This window comes from Heptranchias perlo, chromosome 5 (assembly GCF_035084215.1).
Source record: "Heptranchias perlo isolate sHepPer1 chromosome 5, sHepPer1.hap1, whole genome shotgun sequence".
Lineage (NCBI taxonomy): Eukaryota > Metazoa > Chordata > Chondrichthyes > Hexanchiformes > Hexanchidae > Heptranchias > Heptranchias perlo.
This window is the reverse complement of record NC_090329.1, coordinates 98,868,144-98,885,486: the sequence shown is the minus strand read 5'-3', so window position 1 is coordinate 98,885,486 and position 17,343 is coordinate 98,868,144. Positions and strand designations below refer to the sequence as shown.

The 17,343-nt window shown below is 43.1% G+C and overlaps 1 protein-coding gene across 5 annotated transcripts in view; it reads right to left on the bottom strand.

The window, feature by feature from the left end:
• The window catches only part of ube3d (ubiquitin protein ligase E3D), a 228,799-nt gene that overhangs the window by 192,238 nt on the left and 19,218 nt on the right, over positions 1-17,343 (bottom strand). For all 5 annotated transcript variants that reach the window (XM_067984914.1, XM_067984912.1, XM_067984915.1 and 2 more), the window contains exons 4-6: positions 16,396-16,636; positions 4,170-4,239; positions 113-191 (exon numbers count right to left, since the gene is read on the bottom strand). In XM_067984914.1, coding sequence (XP_067841015.1) covers positions 113-191; positions 4,170-4,239; positions 16,396-16,636 — 390 coding nt within the window. The remainder of the gene's footprint in view (positions 1-112; positions 192-4,169; positions 4,240-16,395; positions 16,637-17,343) is intronic.

The window sequence follows — 17,343 nt, the reverse complement described above, 5'->3', positions numbered from 1 at the left end:
GAGAGCAGTGACTGTAACGTAAGTAAAATTCTGAGATGTGGACTAGTCCAATTTATATATTAGTACTACTTTCAACATGTATTAGGATTGTATCAATGTAAGGAAACATTACCTTTCATATATCTGCCTTTTCAAAGCCTTGCTCGTCAGAGGCTGGACCAGCACCTCAGTGACATAAAATTTAATCGTATCTGTAAGGAAATAAGTTGCAAACATCTGCCATGTAATGGAATCTGTTCAGAAACTTATGCTTTACACATCCCTGAAAAAAATGCAATCAAATTGTCACATGCCCTGAACTTATTTATGTTACATTTACAGTGCATCTTTCAGTAGCTTTTAGTTTATTTGCCAAAAGGTCAAAATTAATCAGCAATAAAATATTGAAATAAAAATTTCTGGTATTAAGATCTGAGTATGGGGATTGTAAGAGGGTGAATTACAAAAGATACACTTAATACATTGTACTTCACAAAAGCCCCACGCATTGAACTCCCCCCACCCCCCCCCCCCAACACAGTCTTTGAGGAATGCTGGAGGGGCTGCATGCCTTAAAGGCACGCTTTTCCATACATTCTGGGTATGCCACATCTCCCCTGGTCCTATTGGATGCAGCTCCCGGTTGCAACAAAGCCTGTGGCTTAAAATGCCCTCAGGACCTCACCCTGTACCTACTCAGCCTGCTACTCAGGGACACAAGTCTTTAGCATGCGGGCTAGCACAATTCTTACCACACAGAGCAAGGTGGGTCATCTCCTCTGTCCTACACACAACAAGCATCTGGGCGCATTGGTAACTAATTGGCATCCATTTTGAAAACATTACCAAGTATGCCAAGTTATATAATTTAATGCAGTCTACAAATTATTATATGCAAATAAAGATTTCAGAATCAGGGCCATCTCAACCTAATCACACAGATAAAAAAATACAGAATTTGCATTTATGCATCAATAGAATAAAACACATTAAAACAGTAGAACATTTATAATTTTCACTGTCAAATTTTTGCTGTTAGCTTTGATATCCCCAGCATGTTTTTTTTCATATTTCCTTTTTGCACCTCTTATTACTTACTTTGTATCCCTTTGCCGCTTTTTACAGTTCATCCTGCAGAAGATATAAAAAGCAACAAAGGGATACAACGAAAGTAATAAGAAGTGCAAAAGGGGACTATGAAAAATACTTGTAGGGGGTATCAAAGCTAACAGCAAAAGTTTGTTTTAAGAGAAAAAGAGTGGTAAAGGGGAATATGGGCCCATTTAAGATGGATGCAGGTGTGACTGTAGTGGATAATAAGGAAATGGCAGACTTGTTAAAATAATACTTTGTAACCTAAAAATAAGGCAAGAGAAGGAACTTAGCAGATTTAATAAAATGGCAATGGAGAAAATAACGGGACTGAAGATAGACAAATCTCCAGGGCGCAATGGTTTGCATTCCAGGGTATTAAAAATAGATGAGGAAATTGTAGATACATCAGTCATAATTTTCTAATGCTCTCTAGATTTGGGAATTGTGCCTTTGAGAATTGGAAAATTGCAACTGTCAATTTTCCATTATTTAAGAAGAGGGGAAAGGAGGTACCAGGTAACTACAGACTTGTCAGTTTAACATCAATTGTGGGGAAGTTACTGGAATCTATCATCAGGGATACAGTGACTGAGCACTTGAACAAATATCATCTGATCAAAGAGAGTCAGCATGGATTTGTGAAGGGTAGGTCATGTCTGACTAATTAGTTGAATTTTTTTTGTGAAGGTCACTAGCATGGTTGATAGGGGAGTGGCAATGGATGTTGTCTATGTGTATTTCCAGAAGGCATTTGATAAGGTTTATTATCAAATCACAAGAGATTATAAGGAAAAACAAGAGCGCACAGAATTGGAATTAATCTTGTGACATGGGTCAGTAATTGGTTGGGAGGCAGGAGTAGGGATAAAGGTTTGTTGTCTGATTGGTGGATGTGACAATTGGTGTTCCCAAACTTCCCAAACCTTTTTTATACGCCATGGATATATCAATCCTGTGACACCAGCCCCTGGTTCCATGTATGAATTGAATTACCATCAAAGATAGCTGCATGTGAGAAACATCAGTCTCCAAAAAATAGCATATCTTAAAATTAAAGGTATGAGAATGCTGAGAGGTGCCTAATATAATCAAACAACAAATGACTAGGAACTCTACTGACCCCTTAATTTAGTTATTAATCCCACTGTCACTACTGCTTTACCTCTCCTCCAGTACCTTTTCACTGTATTCGTGGCATGTAAACACAAGATATATTTTTATTTGCAAACCAGTTTATCTCCTGTGGTGCTAACGGACAAAAAATAAAATGCATCTTCTTTTAATTGTCTGTGCCTGCTTGTTGCCCATTTTGGTTCTATTTGTATCCCTCTTTTTCAATTTCTAATATTTGCTTTCATCAGAATCTCTAACTCTGCCTCCATATTTTTCTCACCATATCTCTATCTCCCTCTAAGTTTGTCCTTCCCTATCTTCTCTCTCTCCTTTAATGGGCTCCCACTTTCTCTGAATACCTCTAGCACAGTTTCTCTTTCTTTCTATTTGTCTCTCCCTCTCTCAGTTTGTTTCTTTCTTTCGTTATGACTCTCATTCTCTCCTTTTATTCTTGCTCTCCGTGAAGGCCCGGTAGCAGACTCAAAGCTCCAACCCTCTGATAACCACAGAAATTATCACATCTCTATCTAGGGACAAAACAATAGCTCTCCCTCTCAGGACCAAAGTAATTCTGATTCCTCCTTCAGAAATTCTTAGATTAATACATCACCATCTCCCATCACCATCCCAGGTGTCATCTCCATGTACCATTTCCAACACCACATGGCTGGTCTGTTTTTTTTTAATTTTCCTTGGCATTTGGGAGACTGGTTTTCAGGAGGCTGGGTGACAGCCAATTATCAATCCCAATCTGCTACCATTCCTGATCCCTCCTTAGCTCCATGGAAACTTGCAGCACCAAACTTTTTTCACCCACCTGCTGCAATAGAGAATCTGGGAGCCCACAACTGGATCTGGAAGGGGCTAGAAGTTAACCAGTGGGGCTGGGGATCAACCTGGGGGTAGGCAAGGCTAGGACCATAGCAAAGCCAGCAAACCTGGCCCTGAAGCGGAGTTCTGTGAGCACTCAGGGAGTAGGCCTCATGAGAGGCCTGTGGGCCCTTTTGGCAGGCCTTAGTAATAAATTAGCAGTCGTTCTGTGCCATCAGTCCACACTCACTAAGAACTAATTTTGCATAGACCTTTACGTCAAGCAAAGAGGGGAGACTTTCTATGCAGACATTTAGGCTCAATTTAAAACTAAAGTGAATGCCTATTGCAGAGGTGGGCAACTGCTGTATCCTGAGCCACATGCAGCTCTTACGTGGGTGAAGTGCAGGTCATTCCTTAGCTGACCATGCAATCAAACCACCTGGAACCTAACGAGCAAATAAGCAACACTGCTGCTCTAACTACAACCACAAGCACAGACCTTCAGTGCACTACCAACTTCTGCAGCAGAAAACAAGCCAATCGGAGCTGCTGCCGGTAATGGTTAAAGAGGTGGATTGAGAGGTAAAGAAAGAGCTAAGAAAGGAGAAGAGAGAGAAAAAGACAAAGAGAGGCTAAGAAGGCAGCAGAGACAGAGATGAAGTGAAATAGAAAGTGGAAATGACACGACAAAAGGAGAAAAGAAATGAGATCGAGAGAAAGGGGGAAACTAAAGAGGGAATATGCAAGTTAACTATAAGAACATAAGAACTTGAAGCAGGATTAGGCCACATGGCCCCTCAAGCCTGCTCCACCATTCGATAAGATCATGGCTGATCTTCTACCTCAACTCCACTTTCCCGCCCTATCCCCATATTCCTTGATTCCTTTAGTGTTCAAATATCCAACGATCTCAGTCTTGAATATACTCAATGACTGAGCATCCACAGCCCTCTGGGGAGTTCCAAAGATTCACAACCCTCGGAGTGAAGAAATTTCTCCACATCTCAGTCCTAAGTGGCCGACCCCTTAACTTGAGACTTACGCCCCCTAGTTCTAGACTCTCCAGCCAGGGGAAACAGCCTCTTAGCATCCACCCTGTCAAGCCCTCTACAGCACTAACATAGCCAGAAACTGTGGTTTGTGCACAGAGTAATTTGTGCATATTTTACCTGATGATGTCACATCTCCCAGCACCTTCTTACAGCGCGTGCAAACTACTGCGTTATTTTCTTTTGGCATCTGCAAGAAAATAAAAGTTAACAAAATAACTATTCAGAATGAGGCATTCGTTTTTGAGCTTACACAAAACAGATGTCGCTGCAGTTGAGCACTTAACTTCCAATCAAAAGTTCAACTCAAACCCCTCCAGACTCAGTGCCTCAGCTGGGGTGTTTGTCAGCTGCCAACTGGGTCACTAAAGATGGAAGATTATACATAACTGACATATTTCAGCCTTGGGCAAGAAAGAGAAAAACATCGGCCGCCTTGGCCCATTGCATCACACGTCCTGCTGACCAATCACAAAGAAACGCTGTCAAGCCTAAACTGAATCTACCCAGCTGTAGCCACCAGGAAGCAACTAAGAGGCCTCCAAGGGGAATAAAGATATTCAGCTTTACTTTTAATTGGGATATCACAATATGACTTGAATATTACTGTAACACATTATCAACAACAACTTGCATTTATATAGCACCTTTAACGTAGTAAAACGTCCCAAGCCGTTTGATAGGAAGGTTATCAAACAAAATTTGACACCAAGCCACATAAGGAGATATTAGGACAGGTGACCAAAAGTTTGGTCAAAGAGATAAATTTTAAGGACCGTCTTAAAGGTGGAGAGGTAGAGAGGCAGAGGGGTTGAGGGAGGGAATTCCAGAGCTTAGGGCCTAAGCAGCTGAAGGCACACCCGCCAATGGTGGAGCAACTAAATTCAGGAATGTGCAAAAGGCCAGAATTGGAGGAGCGCAGAGATCTCGGAAGGTTGTAGGGCTACAGGAGGTCAGAGAGATAGGGAGGGGCAAGGCCACCTGATTGGAGGGATGCAAACATGGAGTTGCAGAAAAGATGGGCACGGATTTGGGAGGTGACAACACGGTCAAGGACTTTGGAGAGGAAAAGGAGGTTGGAGATGGGGTGGTAGTTTGCAAGGACAGAGGAGTCAAGGATAGGTTTATTGAGGAGGGGGTGATGATGGCAGATTTGAAAAGGTGGGGGGGGATGGAAAACAGTACCTGAGGGGAGGGAACCATTAACAATATCAGCTAACATGGGGGCCAGGAAGAGAAGTTGGGTGGTCAGCAGTTTGGTGGGAATATGGTCGAGGGAGCAGGAAATGGGTCTCATGGTCAAGATGAGCTTGGAGAGGGCACGAGGGGAGATAGGAGAGAAACTAGGGAAAGATGCGAGTTCAGGGCTGGGGCAGAGGGGGACTTTAGGGAAAGTTTGGCTTGGTGGGCTAGGGGAAGGGAGGCACAGGCAGCTGAATGGATGGTCTCAATCTTAGTGACAAAGAAGTCCATGAGCTCCTCGCATTTCTTGTTGGAGGTGAGGGCGGAGGAGCAGGTGAGAGTGGTTTCTGAAGATGGTTTGTTGTGGAGTAGAGAAGCCGAGGATGATCTTTACATTCCAGGAATAGTGAGCAGTTTTGGCAGAGGAGAGCAAGACCTGATAGTGCTTTATGTGATCCAGCCAGATCTGGCAACGAATGGCTAAACCAGTTGTCCGCCTTTAACGACTTAAGGGAGCAGAGATGAGGGCCATACCAAGATGAGAGAGGGAGAAATGGTTTTAATGTGGACAAGGACATCAAAGGTGGAGGTGAGGGTGTGACTGAGCAGATCGGTAGCTGCAGAAATGTTGTGGTGAATGGAGGGCCAAAGGATAGACAGTTGGGAATTTGAAAGTGCCGCTCTAAGACTTGGGGGAAGAGTTATTTCCAGGGACGGACACAGAAGGAAATGGGGTTGGGAGGGGGAAGGGCGATGTGGGTGGAGAGGGATTCAAGGTAGTGATTTGGACAATTATTATGGACCAAAAGGCATTATTAACTGCCATATTAAATTTAAAGTAATATATAAAACGCACAGGAAATCAATAACATATGCATATCAATGTTTATCAGGTTTACTCCTTTCCTGGATTAGAAAAATATCAATCTACCAGGGTAAAGTATTTTTAATTCTCAATTATTCATTTTATTTTTTATGCTGCAAGGCAAGTAGGCTTGTGAAGGCTTAAAATAAACCCCCAACCCAAATTACTAATAGCCGATGTTATAAATTCTGGCAAGTTATGGATTCCTTACTAAAAATTATATTCAAAATCATGACTATCTAATTTCTTTTTTATTGCCAAATGTTTGCTCTTTTCCACTTTCAATAAATTGACGATGTCATGAATTGAATCTCAACTCCTTGTATTAGCTGGTCAGCCCGTGACTTCATCCAGAAAAGTAGTGTATTGTGATAGAGGGAAGAAACATAACTGATGCTTAAATAAAAACCTTAATCCCACAGTAATGGAGTAGCCATGCACCCCGGGCTAAGGGAGAGGAATATCAGCCAGGGTTTTAATCTGATCACTATCCACCAACCCTAATGTTGTGACAAATGCAGAGATTTCTACACTATATTTTATATACACCTTTAGGCAGTTATGATGAATCCAATTTAAAGATGGTTTTAGCTTGTTGTATCTTTAAAAGGACTTCCCTTGCCCCGAAAGGAGTGCCTAATAGTCCAGTAACTGACTGGATGCATAGACATATTAAAATCAATCATCTGGCCAAGATGATTTTCCTAATTGATGATGCCTGTAGTCAGAAATGATTTATGTCTAAAGATTACTTAATGTCTTGGCCAATGTCCTTTGAGATGCTGTTGTATGAAATTCAATAGATTCAGAAGAGGGGATGGAGGTGGAGTGGGGGGGGGGGGGGGGGGCGGTGGGGGAAAGAGAGTGGACCAATTCATTATTTCTGATAACAGAGTATGGAAAAAGATCATACTCTGTTTCCATAAAGGAAAATAGTGAGATCTTTTATAAGTATATAAGTAAATAGATAATCAAAGTGGTACGGCTACTTAGGGATGAAGGAAGATATCTTGTACTTGATAGAAAAGAAATGGCAGAGATGTTTAGTGAGCATTTTGTCTCAGTTTTTACGGTGGGTTGCTGTGGCTGTGGAGGCTGAGTCATTGAATACATTCAAGGCTGAGTTAGACAAATTTTTGATCAGCGGGGGAGTCAAAGGATATGGGGAAAAGGCAGGAATGTGGAGTTGAGGTAAAAATCAGATCAGCCATGATCTCATTAAATGGCGGAGCAGGCTCAAGGGGCCGAATGGCCTACTCCTGCTCCTATCTCTTATGGTCTTATGGGTTTGTAAGAGTATCTGATGAACATGTGAAGAGCACTAATGGAAAAAGATATTCAAAAGGAAACAAATTTTTAAAAGTTAATGGGGCAGAAAGTAGAAAAGTCATCAAGACCAGATGAAATTTGGGCCTTCCAGTCTCAAAAAGATGATGAATGAGATGTCACCTTATAAAAGTATATGAGATAGTAAATAATATAAAAAATGCAAATCCAGAAAATTTCTTCATAATTGCAAGAATAGGACAAGAGAACTCAGCTTCACTCTGCTAAAAGGTAAATTTAGGGCTGATATCAGAAAGCTCTTCTTCACACAGGGAGTTAGAAACTCATCAAATGAACTTCCAGGTAGGTAACAGAGATGAAAATCTTGGAACTATTTAAGAAACGACTGAATGGCATAATGGGGGGCGGAGGGAGGGAGGGAAGCAGGGGAGGGATGAATTGTTCTGGATGGATAGACTAAAATAGGCCAAATGGTCTTCCTCATCTTGTGATGCTGTATATATTCCAGAATATCGAGGGAAGCTGTGGGGGAAGATAGGGGAGATGGTAACTGATATTTTCCAGATTCTTTTGGAAACAAAGAATTGAAGGGTGGCACCCCTATAAAAGTTAGGGGAGAGAGAGAAGCCAGAAGCTAGTTATTCTTACTGTGGTTGTAGGCAAACCTCTAGGGTATGTACCATGGGATAAAATTAGTGAACACTTAGAAGGGCATGGAGTAATCAGGGACAGCAAGCACAGATTTATAAAGAGTAGGTTGTGCTTGACTAAGTTAATTGAATGTTTTGAGAAAATCAGTTTATAGATAATGGGAATGTGGTGGACTTTCAAAAGGCATCTGATAAGATGCCATATAAAAGACTTGTTGCAAAAATTAAGGCACATGGTATTAAAGGGAATGTAGCTGCATGGATAGAAAGAGATGGCTAGACAATCGAAAGCAGAGAACAGAGATAAATGGATATGTTTCGAATTATCAGGATGTGGATTGTGGTTTGCCCAGCTTTCTATGCTGGACCTTTATTTATTTTCCATTTATGTACATGATTTGGACGTGGAGGCAGGATGAATTATATATTTTGCGGACAATAGCATATTAAGGAGCCTAGCAAACTGTGAGGAAGAGTGCAAGAGATTATAGGAGAACATTGGACTCTAAGGGAATCAAGGGATATGGGGATCGGGCAGGAAAGTGGAGTTGAGGTAGAAGGTCAGCCATGAACTTATTGAATGTCGGAGAAGGCTCGAGAGGCCGTATGGCCTACTCCTCCTACTATTTCTTACTTTCTTACTTAAGATGGGTTAGCAGAGTTGGAAGATTGTTGGCAGATGCAGTTCAAAGCAAAGAAATATACAATAATACATTTTGGGAAAGAGAACAGAGAAAGAACGTATGCCTTAAATGGTAAGATTCTTAACACAGAGATCATGAGGATGCAAATATACAGACGTTTAAAAGGTTGGAGTGCAAGTAGAAAAAATGCATGTGGAGCAATGAATACAAAAGCAATGAAGTTCTGTTTAATTTGTACAAAACATTGGCTAAGCTACAGTTGGAGCATTGCATAAACTTCTGAACATCCCTTTATAGGAAGGATGTTGGAGCAATGATTCCAAGAATAAGGAATTCTAGTTAATAAAGAATTTTTTTTTCAAGAAAAGATTAAGGGAAACCTAATTGAGGTTTATAGCATTATGAAAGGTCTCAAGAGGGAAAGTAATGAAAGATTGTTTCCACTGGTTGGCAAATGGGTAACCAGGGGGCATAAACTGAGGGCTATCACTTAAAGAGTGAAGGGGAAAGATAAATCATAGAAAATTTACGGCACGGAAGGAGGCCATTTGGCCCATTGTATCCGCACCGACTGAGAAACGAGCCACCCAGCTTAATCCCACTTTCCCGCATTTAGTCCGTAGCCCTGCAGGTCACGGCTCTTCAGGTGCACATCCAGGTATTTTTTAAATGAGTTGAGGGTTTCTGCCTGTACCACCCTCTCAGGCAGTGAGTTCCAGACTCTTACCACCCTCTGGGTAAAAATATTTTTCCTCATTTCCGCTCTAATCCTTCTACCAATTACTTTAAATCTACGCCCCCTGGTTATTGACCCCTCTGCTCAGGGAAATAGGTCCTTCCTACCCACTCTATCTAGGCCCCTCATCATTTTGTACACCTCAATCAAATCACCACTCAGCCTCCTCTGTTCCAAGGAAAACAACCCCAGCCTATCCAATCTGTCGTCACAGCTAAAATTCTCCAGTCCTGGCAATATCCTCGTAAATCTCCTCTGCATCCTCTCTAGTGCAATTACATCCTTCCTGTAATGTGGTGACCAGAACTGTGCGCAGTACTCAAGCTGTGGCCTAACTAGTGTTTTATACAGTTCTAGTATAACCTTCCTGTTCTTATATTCTACGCCTCGGCTAATAAAGAATAGCATTCCATATGCCTTCTTAACCACCTTATCTACCTGTCCTGCTACCTTCAGGGATCTCTGGACATGCACTCCAAGGTCCCTCACTTCCTTTACACCTCTCAGTATCCTCCATTTATTGTGAATTCCCTTGCCTTGTTTGCTCTCCCCAAATGCATTACCTCACACTTCTCCGGATTGAACTCCATTTGCCACTTTTCTGCCCATCTGACCAGTCCATTGATATCTTCCTGCAGTCTACAGCTTTCCTCCTCACTATCAACCACACGGCCTATCTTTGTGTCATCCGCAAATTTCTTAATCATGCCCCCTACGTTTAAGTCCAAATCGTTAATGTATACCACAAAAAGCAAAGGACCGAGTACCGAGCCCTGCGGCACCTCACTGGAGACAGCCTTCCAGTCGCAAAAACACCCGACCATTACCCTTTGCTTTCTGCCACTGAGCCAATTTGCCACATTCCCTTGGATCCTATGGGCCATTACTTTTGTGACCAGTCTGCCATGTGGGACCTTGTCAAAAGCCTTGCTAAAATCCATTTAGACTACATCAAATACGCTACCCTCATCGATCATCCTTGTCACCTCCTTGAAAAATTCAATCAAGTTAGTCAAACATGACCTCCCCTTAACAAATCAGACTGAAGAATTTTTTTTTAACAAAGGATTATTGGAACTTGGAATGTTTCACTACAAATGGCTATCAAGGCAGAATTGAGAAGCATATGAAATGAAAGAATATAAAAGCATACAGTGAAAGGACAGGGAAATAGGATTAGCATAGATAGCTCCAGTTAAAGAGCTAGCACTTTTTTTTGTATTCGTTCATGGGATGTGGGCGTCGCTGGCGAGGCCAGCATTTGTTGCCCATCCCTAATTGCCCTCGAGAAGGTGGTGGTGGGCTGCCTTCTTGAACCGCTGCAGTCCGTGTGGTGACGGTTCTCCCATAGTGCTGTTAGGAAGGGAGTTCCAGGATTTTGACCCAGTGACAATGAAGGAACGGCGATATATTTCCAAGTCGGGATGGTGTGTGACTTGGAGGGGAACGTGCAGGTGGTGTTGTTCCCATGTACCTGCTGCTCTTGTCCTTCTAGGTGGTAGAGGTCGCGGGTTTGGGAGGTGCTGTCGAAGAAGCCTTGGCGAGTTGCTGCAGTGCATCCTGTGGATGGTACATACTGCAGCCACAGTGCGCCGCTGGTGAAGGGAGTGAATGTTTAGTGTGGTGGATGGGGTGCCAATCAAGCGGGCTGCTTTATCTTGGATGGTGTCGAGCTTCTTGAGTGTTGTTGGAGCTGCACTCATCCAGGCAAGTGGAGAGTATTCCATCACACTCCTGACTTGTGCCTTGTAGATGGTGGAAAGGCTTTGGGGAGTCAGGAGGTGAGTCACTCGCCGCAGAATGCCCAGCCTCTGACCTGCTCTTGTAGCCACAGTATTTATGTGGCTGGTCCAGTTAAGTTTCTGGTCAATGGTGACCCCCAGGATGTTGATGGTGGGGGATTCGGCGATCGTAATGCCGTTGAATGTCAAGGGGAGGTGGTTAGACTCTCTCTTGTTGGAGATGGTCATTGCCTGGCACTTATCTGGCGCGAATGTTACTTGCCACTTATGAGCCCAAGCCTGGATGTTGTCCAGGTCTTGCTGCATGCAGGCTCGGACTGCTTCATTATTTGAGGGGTTGCGAATGGAACTGAACACTGTGCAGTCATCAGCGAACATCCCCATTTCTGACCTTATGATGGAGGGAAGGTCATTGATGAAGCAGCTGAAGATGGTTGGGCCTAGGACACTGCCCCGAGGAACTCCTGCAGCAATGTCCTGGGGCTGAGATGATTGGCCTCCAACAACCACTACCATCTTCCTTTGTGCTAGGTATGACTCCAGCCATTGGAGAGTTTTCCCCCTGATTCCCATTGACTTCAATTTTACTAGGGCTCCTTGGTGCCACACTCGGTCAAATGCTGCCTTGATGTCAAGGGCAGTCACTCTCACCTCAACTCTGGAATTCAGCTCTTTTGTCCATGTTTGGACCAACGCTGTAATGAGGTCTGGAGCCGAGTGGTCCTGGCGGAACCCAAACTGAGCATCGGTGAGCAGGTTATTGGTAAGTAAGTGCCGCTTGATAGCACTGTCGATGACACCTTCCATCACTTTGCTGATGATTGAGAGTAGACTGATGGGGCGGTAATTGGCCGGATTGGATTTGTCCTGCTTTTTGTGGACAGGACATACCTGGGCAATTTTCCACATTGTCGGGTAGATGCCAGTGTTGTAGCTGTACTGGAACAGCTTCGCTAGAGGCGCAGCTAGTTCTGGAGCACAAGACTTCAGCACTACAGCTGGGATGTTGTCGGGGCCCATAGCCTTTGCTGTATCCAGTGCACTCAGCCGTTTCTTGATATCACGTGGAGTGAATCGAATTGGCCGAAGACTGGCTTCTGTGATGGTGGGGATATCGGGAGGAGGCCGAGATGGGTCATCCACTCGACACTTCTGGCTGAAGATGGTTGCAAACGCTTCAGCCTTGTCTTTTGCACTCACGTGCTGGACTCCGCCATCATTGAGGATGGGGATGTTTGCAGAGCCTCCTCCTCCCGTTAGTTGTTTAATTGTCCACCAACATTCACGACTGGATGTGGCAGGACTGCAGAGCTTTGATCTGATCCGTTTGTTGTGGAATCGCTTAGCTCTGTCTATAGCATGTTGTTTCTGCTGTTTAGCATGCATGTAGTCCTGAGTTGTAGCTTCACCAGGTTGGCATCTCATTTTTAGGTATGCCTGGTGCTGCTCCTGGCATGCTCTTCTACACTCCTCATTGAACCAGGGTTGATCCCCTGGCTTGTTGGTAATGGTAGAGTGAGGAATATGCCGGGCCATGAGGTTACAGATTGTGGTGGAATACAAATCTGCGGCTGATGGCCCACAGCGCCTCATGGATGCCCAGTTTTGAGCTGCTAGATCTGTTCTGAATCTATCCCATTTAGCACGGTGGTAGTGCCACACAACACATTGGATGGTGTCCTCAGTGCGAAGACGGGACTTCATCTCCACGAGGACTGTGCGGTGGTCACTCCTACCAATACTGTCATGGACAGATGCATTTGCAATAGGTAGATTGGTGAGGACGAGGTCAAGTAAGTTTTTCCCTCGTGTTGGTTCGCTCACCACCTGCCTCAGGCCCAGTCCAGCAGCTACGTCCTTCAGGACTCGGCCAGCTCGGTCAGTAGTGGTGCTACCGAGCCACTCTTGGTGATGGACATTGAAGTCCCCCACCCAGAGTACATTTTGTGCCCTTGCTACCCTCAGTGCTTCCTCCAAGTGGTGCTCAACATGGAGGAGGACTGATTCATCAGCTGAGGGAGGACGGTAGGTGGTAATCAGCAGGAGGTTTCCTTGCCCATGTTTGACCTGATGCCATGAGATTTCATGGGGTCCAGAGTCAATGTTGAGGACTCCCAGGGCCACTCCCTCCTGACTGTATATCACTGTACCGCCACCTCTGGTGGGTCTGTCCTGCCGGTGGGACAGGACATACCCAGGGATGGTGATGGAAGAGTCTGGGACGTTGGCTGAAAGGTATGATTCTGTGAGTATGGCTATGTCAGGCTGTTGCTTGACTAGTCTGTGGGACAGCTCTCCCAATTTTGGCACAAGTCCCCAGATGTTAGTAAGGAGGACCTTGCAGGGTCAACTGCGCTTGGTGTTTTGCCGTTGTCGTGTCCGGTGCCTAGTGGTCCGATGCCGGGTGGTCTGTCCGGTTTTATTCTTATTATGACTTTTCGTAGCGAGATTTTACAACTGAGTGGCTTGCTAGGCCATTTCAGAGGGCAATTAAGAATCAACCACATTGCTGTGGGTCTGGAGTCACATATAGGCCAGACAGGGTAAGGACGGCAGGTTTCCTTCCCTAAAGGACATTAGTGAACCAGATGGGTTTTTACGACAATCCGGTAGTTTCATGGCCACCATTACTGATACTAGTATTTTAATTCCAGATTTTTATTTAATTAATTGAATTTAAGTAATTAATTGAATTTAAATTCGCCAGCTGCCGTGGCGGGATTTGAACTCATGACTCTGGATTTTAGTCCAGGCCTCTGCATTACTAGCCCAGTAACATAACCACTATGCTACCAGCACTGGCAACCAGCCAGCCGATTTTGCTCCTCTTTGCGAACAGCAAACTACCTATTTGGGCATGATTAGTGCCCACGGTGTGCCATTCGCCTCCTGATGATGCAAGAGGACCAATATCGCGTGATCCTCTTGCCAATCAGTTTAGGTGTGGCAGTCGCTGTCACCGCTCGGTTCATTCCCAAAAACGAGTGCAAATGAATTTCCAGGCCGCCCTCTGGAAATGTGCATTTTAACCCCTTGTGGTCTGATTCTATCGTTATTGTTTCAAGTATTGTACATTGGTTTTCTTGATGTGTCAAACACCGAGTTCAATAGATTTTTAGGTATTAAGGGACTATGGAGCAAAGGCGGGTAAAAGGAGTTGAGGTACAGATCAGCCATGATCTAATTGAATGGCAAAACAGGCTCGAGGGGCTGAATAGCCGACTCCTGTTCCTATGTTCCTTGGTGCTTTTATTATCAAATTTGTGATAAACCTTTTAGTTTAGGCTAGCCCTTACACATCGGTCCACCTTTCAGAGAAAATATGAGAATAGGGTGGGCACCTCCTGTGATCTCCAGTGGCTGCTATCACAATGAAAGGGTAACTGTTATTCTGTGCAGGTGGATTTTGATCCGTAGGAGATAGGGTCTGCTTTTGCATATCACATTTGTTTTGTTGTGAATGCAAGTTAAAAGTGTTGGGAGAAAGCACAAATTGTAACACCCTACATATCTGAACAAGAAGTGAGGACAGGTTGAGGTTTAGCTGGGATGCTCGGTACCATCAACTACCCCATCTAACATGCACTGTCTCACCTCACAAATGAAGAATGGCCATTTGGGTGAGGTACCAAGGGCTGCCATTGCAGATAAAATAGTACATCAGCAGGTTCAGGAGAGAAAGGAGAAAAAGAAACAAGTGCTGGATATACTGTGATTTTAAATGGCACAGGAGTTCTGAACGGTGAGGAAAATGACATATTTTTGAAAAATATAAAAGCAATCTTTGAGAGTAATTCCAGAAATTATGTATTCAATAATCAGAACGGATACATCATTTGTCCAATTATTTCACTGTCCAAAGGGATGCTGCTACAGTCTCACACGATTTTCTACTGAGCTTTTTTTCCACTGAAACAGAAAAGATTAAGGGAAATCTAATGGAGGTTTACAGCATTATGAAAGGTCTCAAGAGGGAAAATAATGAAAGATTGTTTCCACTGGTTGGTAAATGGGTAGCCAGGGGGCATCACTATTATTAATTACTGCAGTTTACTTTTATTAATTGTACCCAGATTGATAAATAAGGGAAAAATACTGATGAAATGACTCCCATGGGTTTTATGCAACTTAACCCTAGCCTTCAAACGGATCACTTGCGTGCCGTCCCAGATGAGGAATGGTGTGTCGCCTGGGGATACCGTAAAAGCTAGGGTGAGATTTAACAATCTAAATAACTGAACATTGTGTTTGAATAGGAACCCATCAGCAGTCAGGTAAATTGCTGAACCAACACTCGTATTTCATATCAAGAAATAAAGGCTCAGCCAAAAATATTGCAAAATAGCGATTAGTTACAAATATACAAATATTTCTAGTTCAAAAAAAACAATTGGTTAAGCGACATAAAAACCTTACAGCAATCTAAGTGACCCAAAAATATATACGTGCCTAAAGAAAATTTTCAATCTCCTTTTCACATCAAGCAGAAAACAAGCTGACTGAGTAAGACATATTGTGCAGAGGTCAGTGTTCAAAGAGCTAACCCTTTGATAACCAAAATATTTTTCATCGTTGAAAGCAAGCATCTCCTTTCTGCCAAGGTCTGCAAACCTGATTTGCTGTACATTTTTTTTTGTTTTCTTCATGTTATTGTCCCCTCCTGTCTTGTAGATATTCTCAGGTTACACACCATTCCCCAGCCAAGAAGGTAAGCAGGTGATCTGCTCCCAAATCTCTGCCTACGCTGATTTTAGTTAAACCGGTCATTAACTAGTATTTGACGTCAACTCAAACTTGGCTCTCCTCTGGATTTCCCTACCTCCTTGAAATAAGTGTTTCCCCCACCCCCGGCCACCCATTAGTGCACCTGAAACATAGAACCGTGAGCAGAATCTGGGAGCTAGTTGTGTCCTATCTACCTCCGGGGAACAGTGTAATAGAGTATCAACTTGTTGCACCCATTTTTTGTGTTTTCCTAAATACGAGGATTATAAAACAGAAGTACAGAAACAGAGAGGAAAAACGGATGTGCCTTTTTTCCCCAGAATATTCTGAAAGAAACTGAAGAAATATTTGAGTTCTGTTTTGGTTCAAATGCAGAAGTGCAAATACAGCCTTCAATCTTGTTTTCACTAAGGATAGTATCTTTATGTCCCTATTTCTAATATTGTTAACACAGCCAAGTTTAAGGCTACGTGTATCCCTTTCAAGTATCTATCTGTCGAAAACAAAGACCCTACCTGCACCAGATGGGTTCTGGTATCATCTGTACTCTGACTGGCCTCTGATTGGTTTGCCTTCTCTTCATGCACAGCAGTTTCATCAATGCTCGCTACATTCACCAACAGGAACGTATCACCCAACAAACAGTCATCCAGCTTTGGCTGTAACTTCTTGGCAAACGGATCAGGATGACAGCACCAGTGTTCCACCAAATCATTCCAATTTCCACTCGGCAAAGGAAGAACTCTCTGAAACATCCTACGTGCAAATTATCACATCATTAGAGTACTAGAAACTGCTATGCTTGCCTTAGCACATCAATAGCAAAAATAAAATCATAGGAAACATTCTCAATTGAAATGTGATCAACTCAAGACCTATCACACAATAAGCTTACTGATACAAAAGATAAAGTACATTTCACTACTAATAACCATATCATTAAAGATAAATAGTTGAGGATCTATACCATTACAAGCAGATCGCCCATGGCATTGCTCGTGGTAAGTCAGATGATAAGCTGATTAGTAAGAACAATTTTATATCATGCAATGCAGTAGCTATTGCTCTGCTGCTAAGGTGAAGTGGTCGCCATTTAATGCTACAAGGACTAACTACTACCAAGTAAGCAATGGACAAGGTAAGAATTTAATTACTCTTGAGGTTCAATGTTACAACTCTCACTTTCTATTTTTTTTGAAGTATGATAAAGTTATTCAGAATTTAGGGTGTTTGGGCTCCTATGTCAAATGAATGCTCTTGTTTCTTTATGTTATTGTTTTCTGTGTGATAGAAATTTGAGTGTGATACTTGAAATGTGATGGAGAAATGATGGACACAAAAATGCATGCCAAATGTTTTTATATTATTCAAAGTATGTGGTTCTAATTTAAAATCAGGTTTTAAAATGGTTAGTGTAACCTTCAACTTGACAGTGCCACCAGGCACCATATACCTCAGAATCT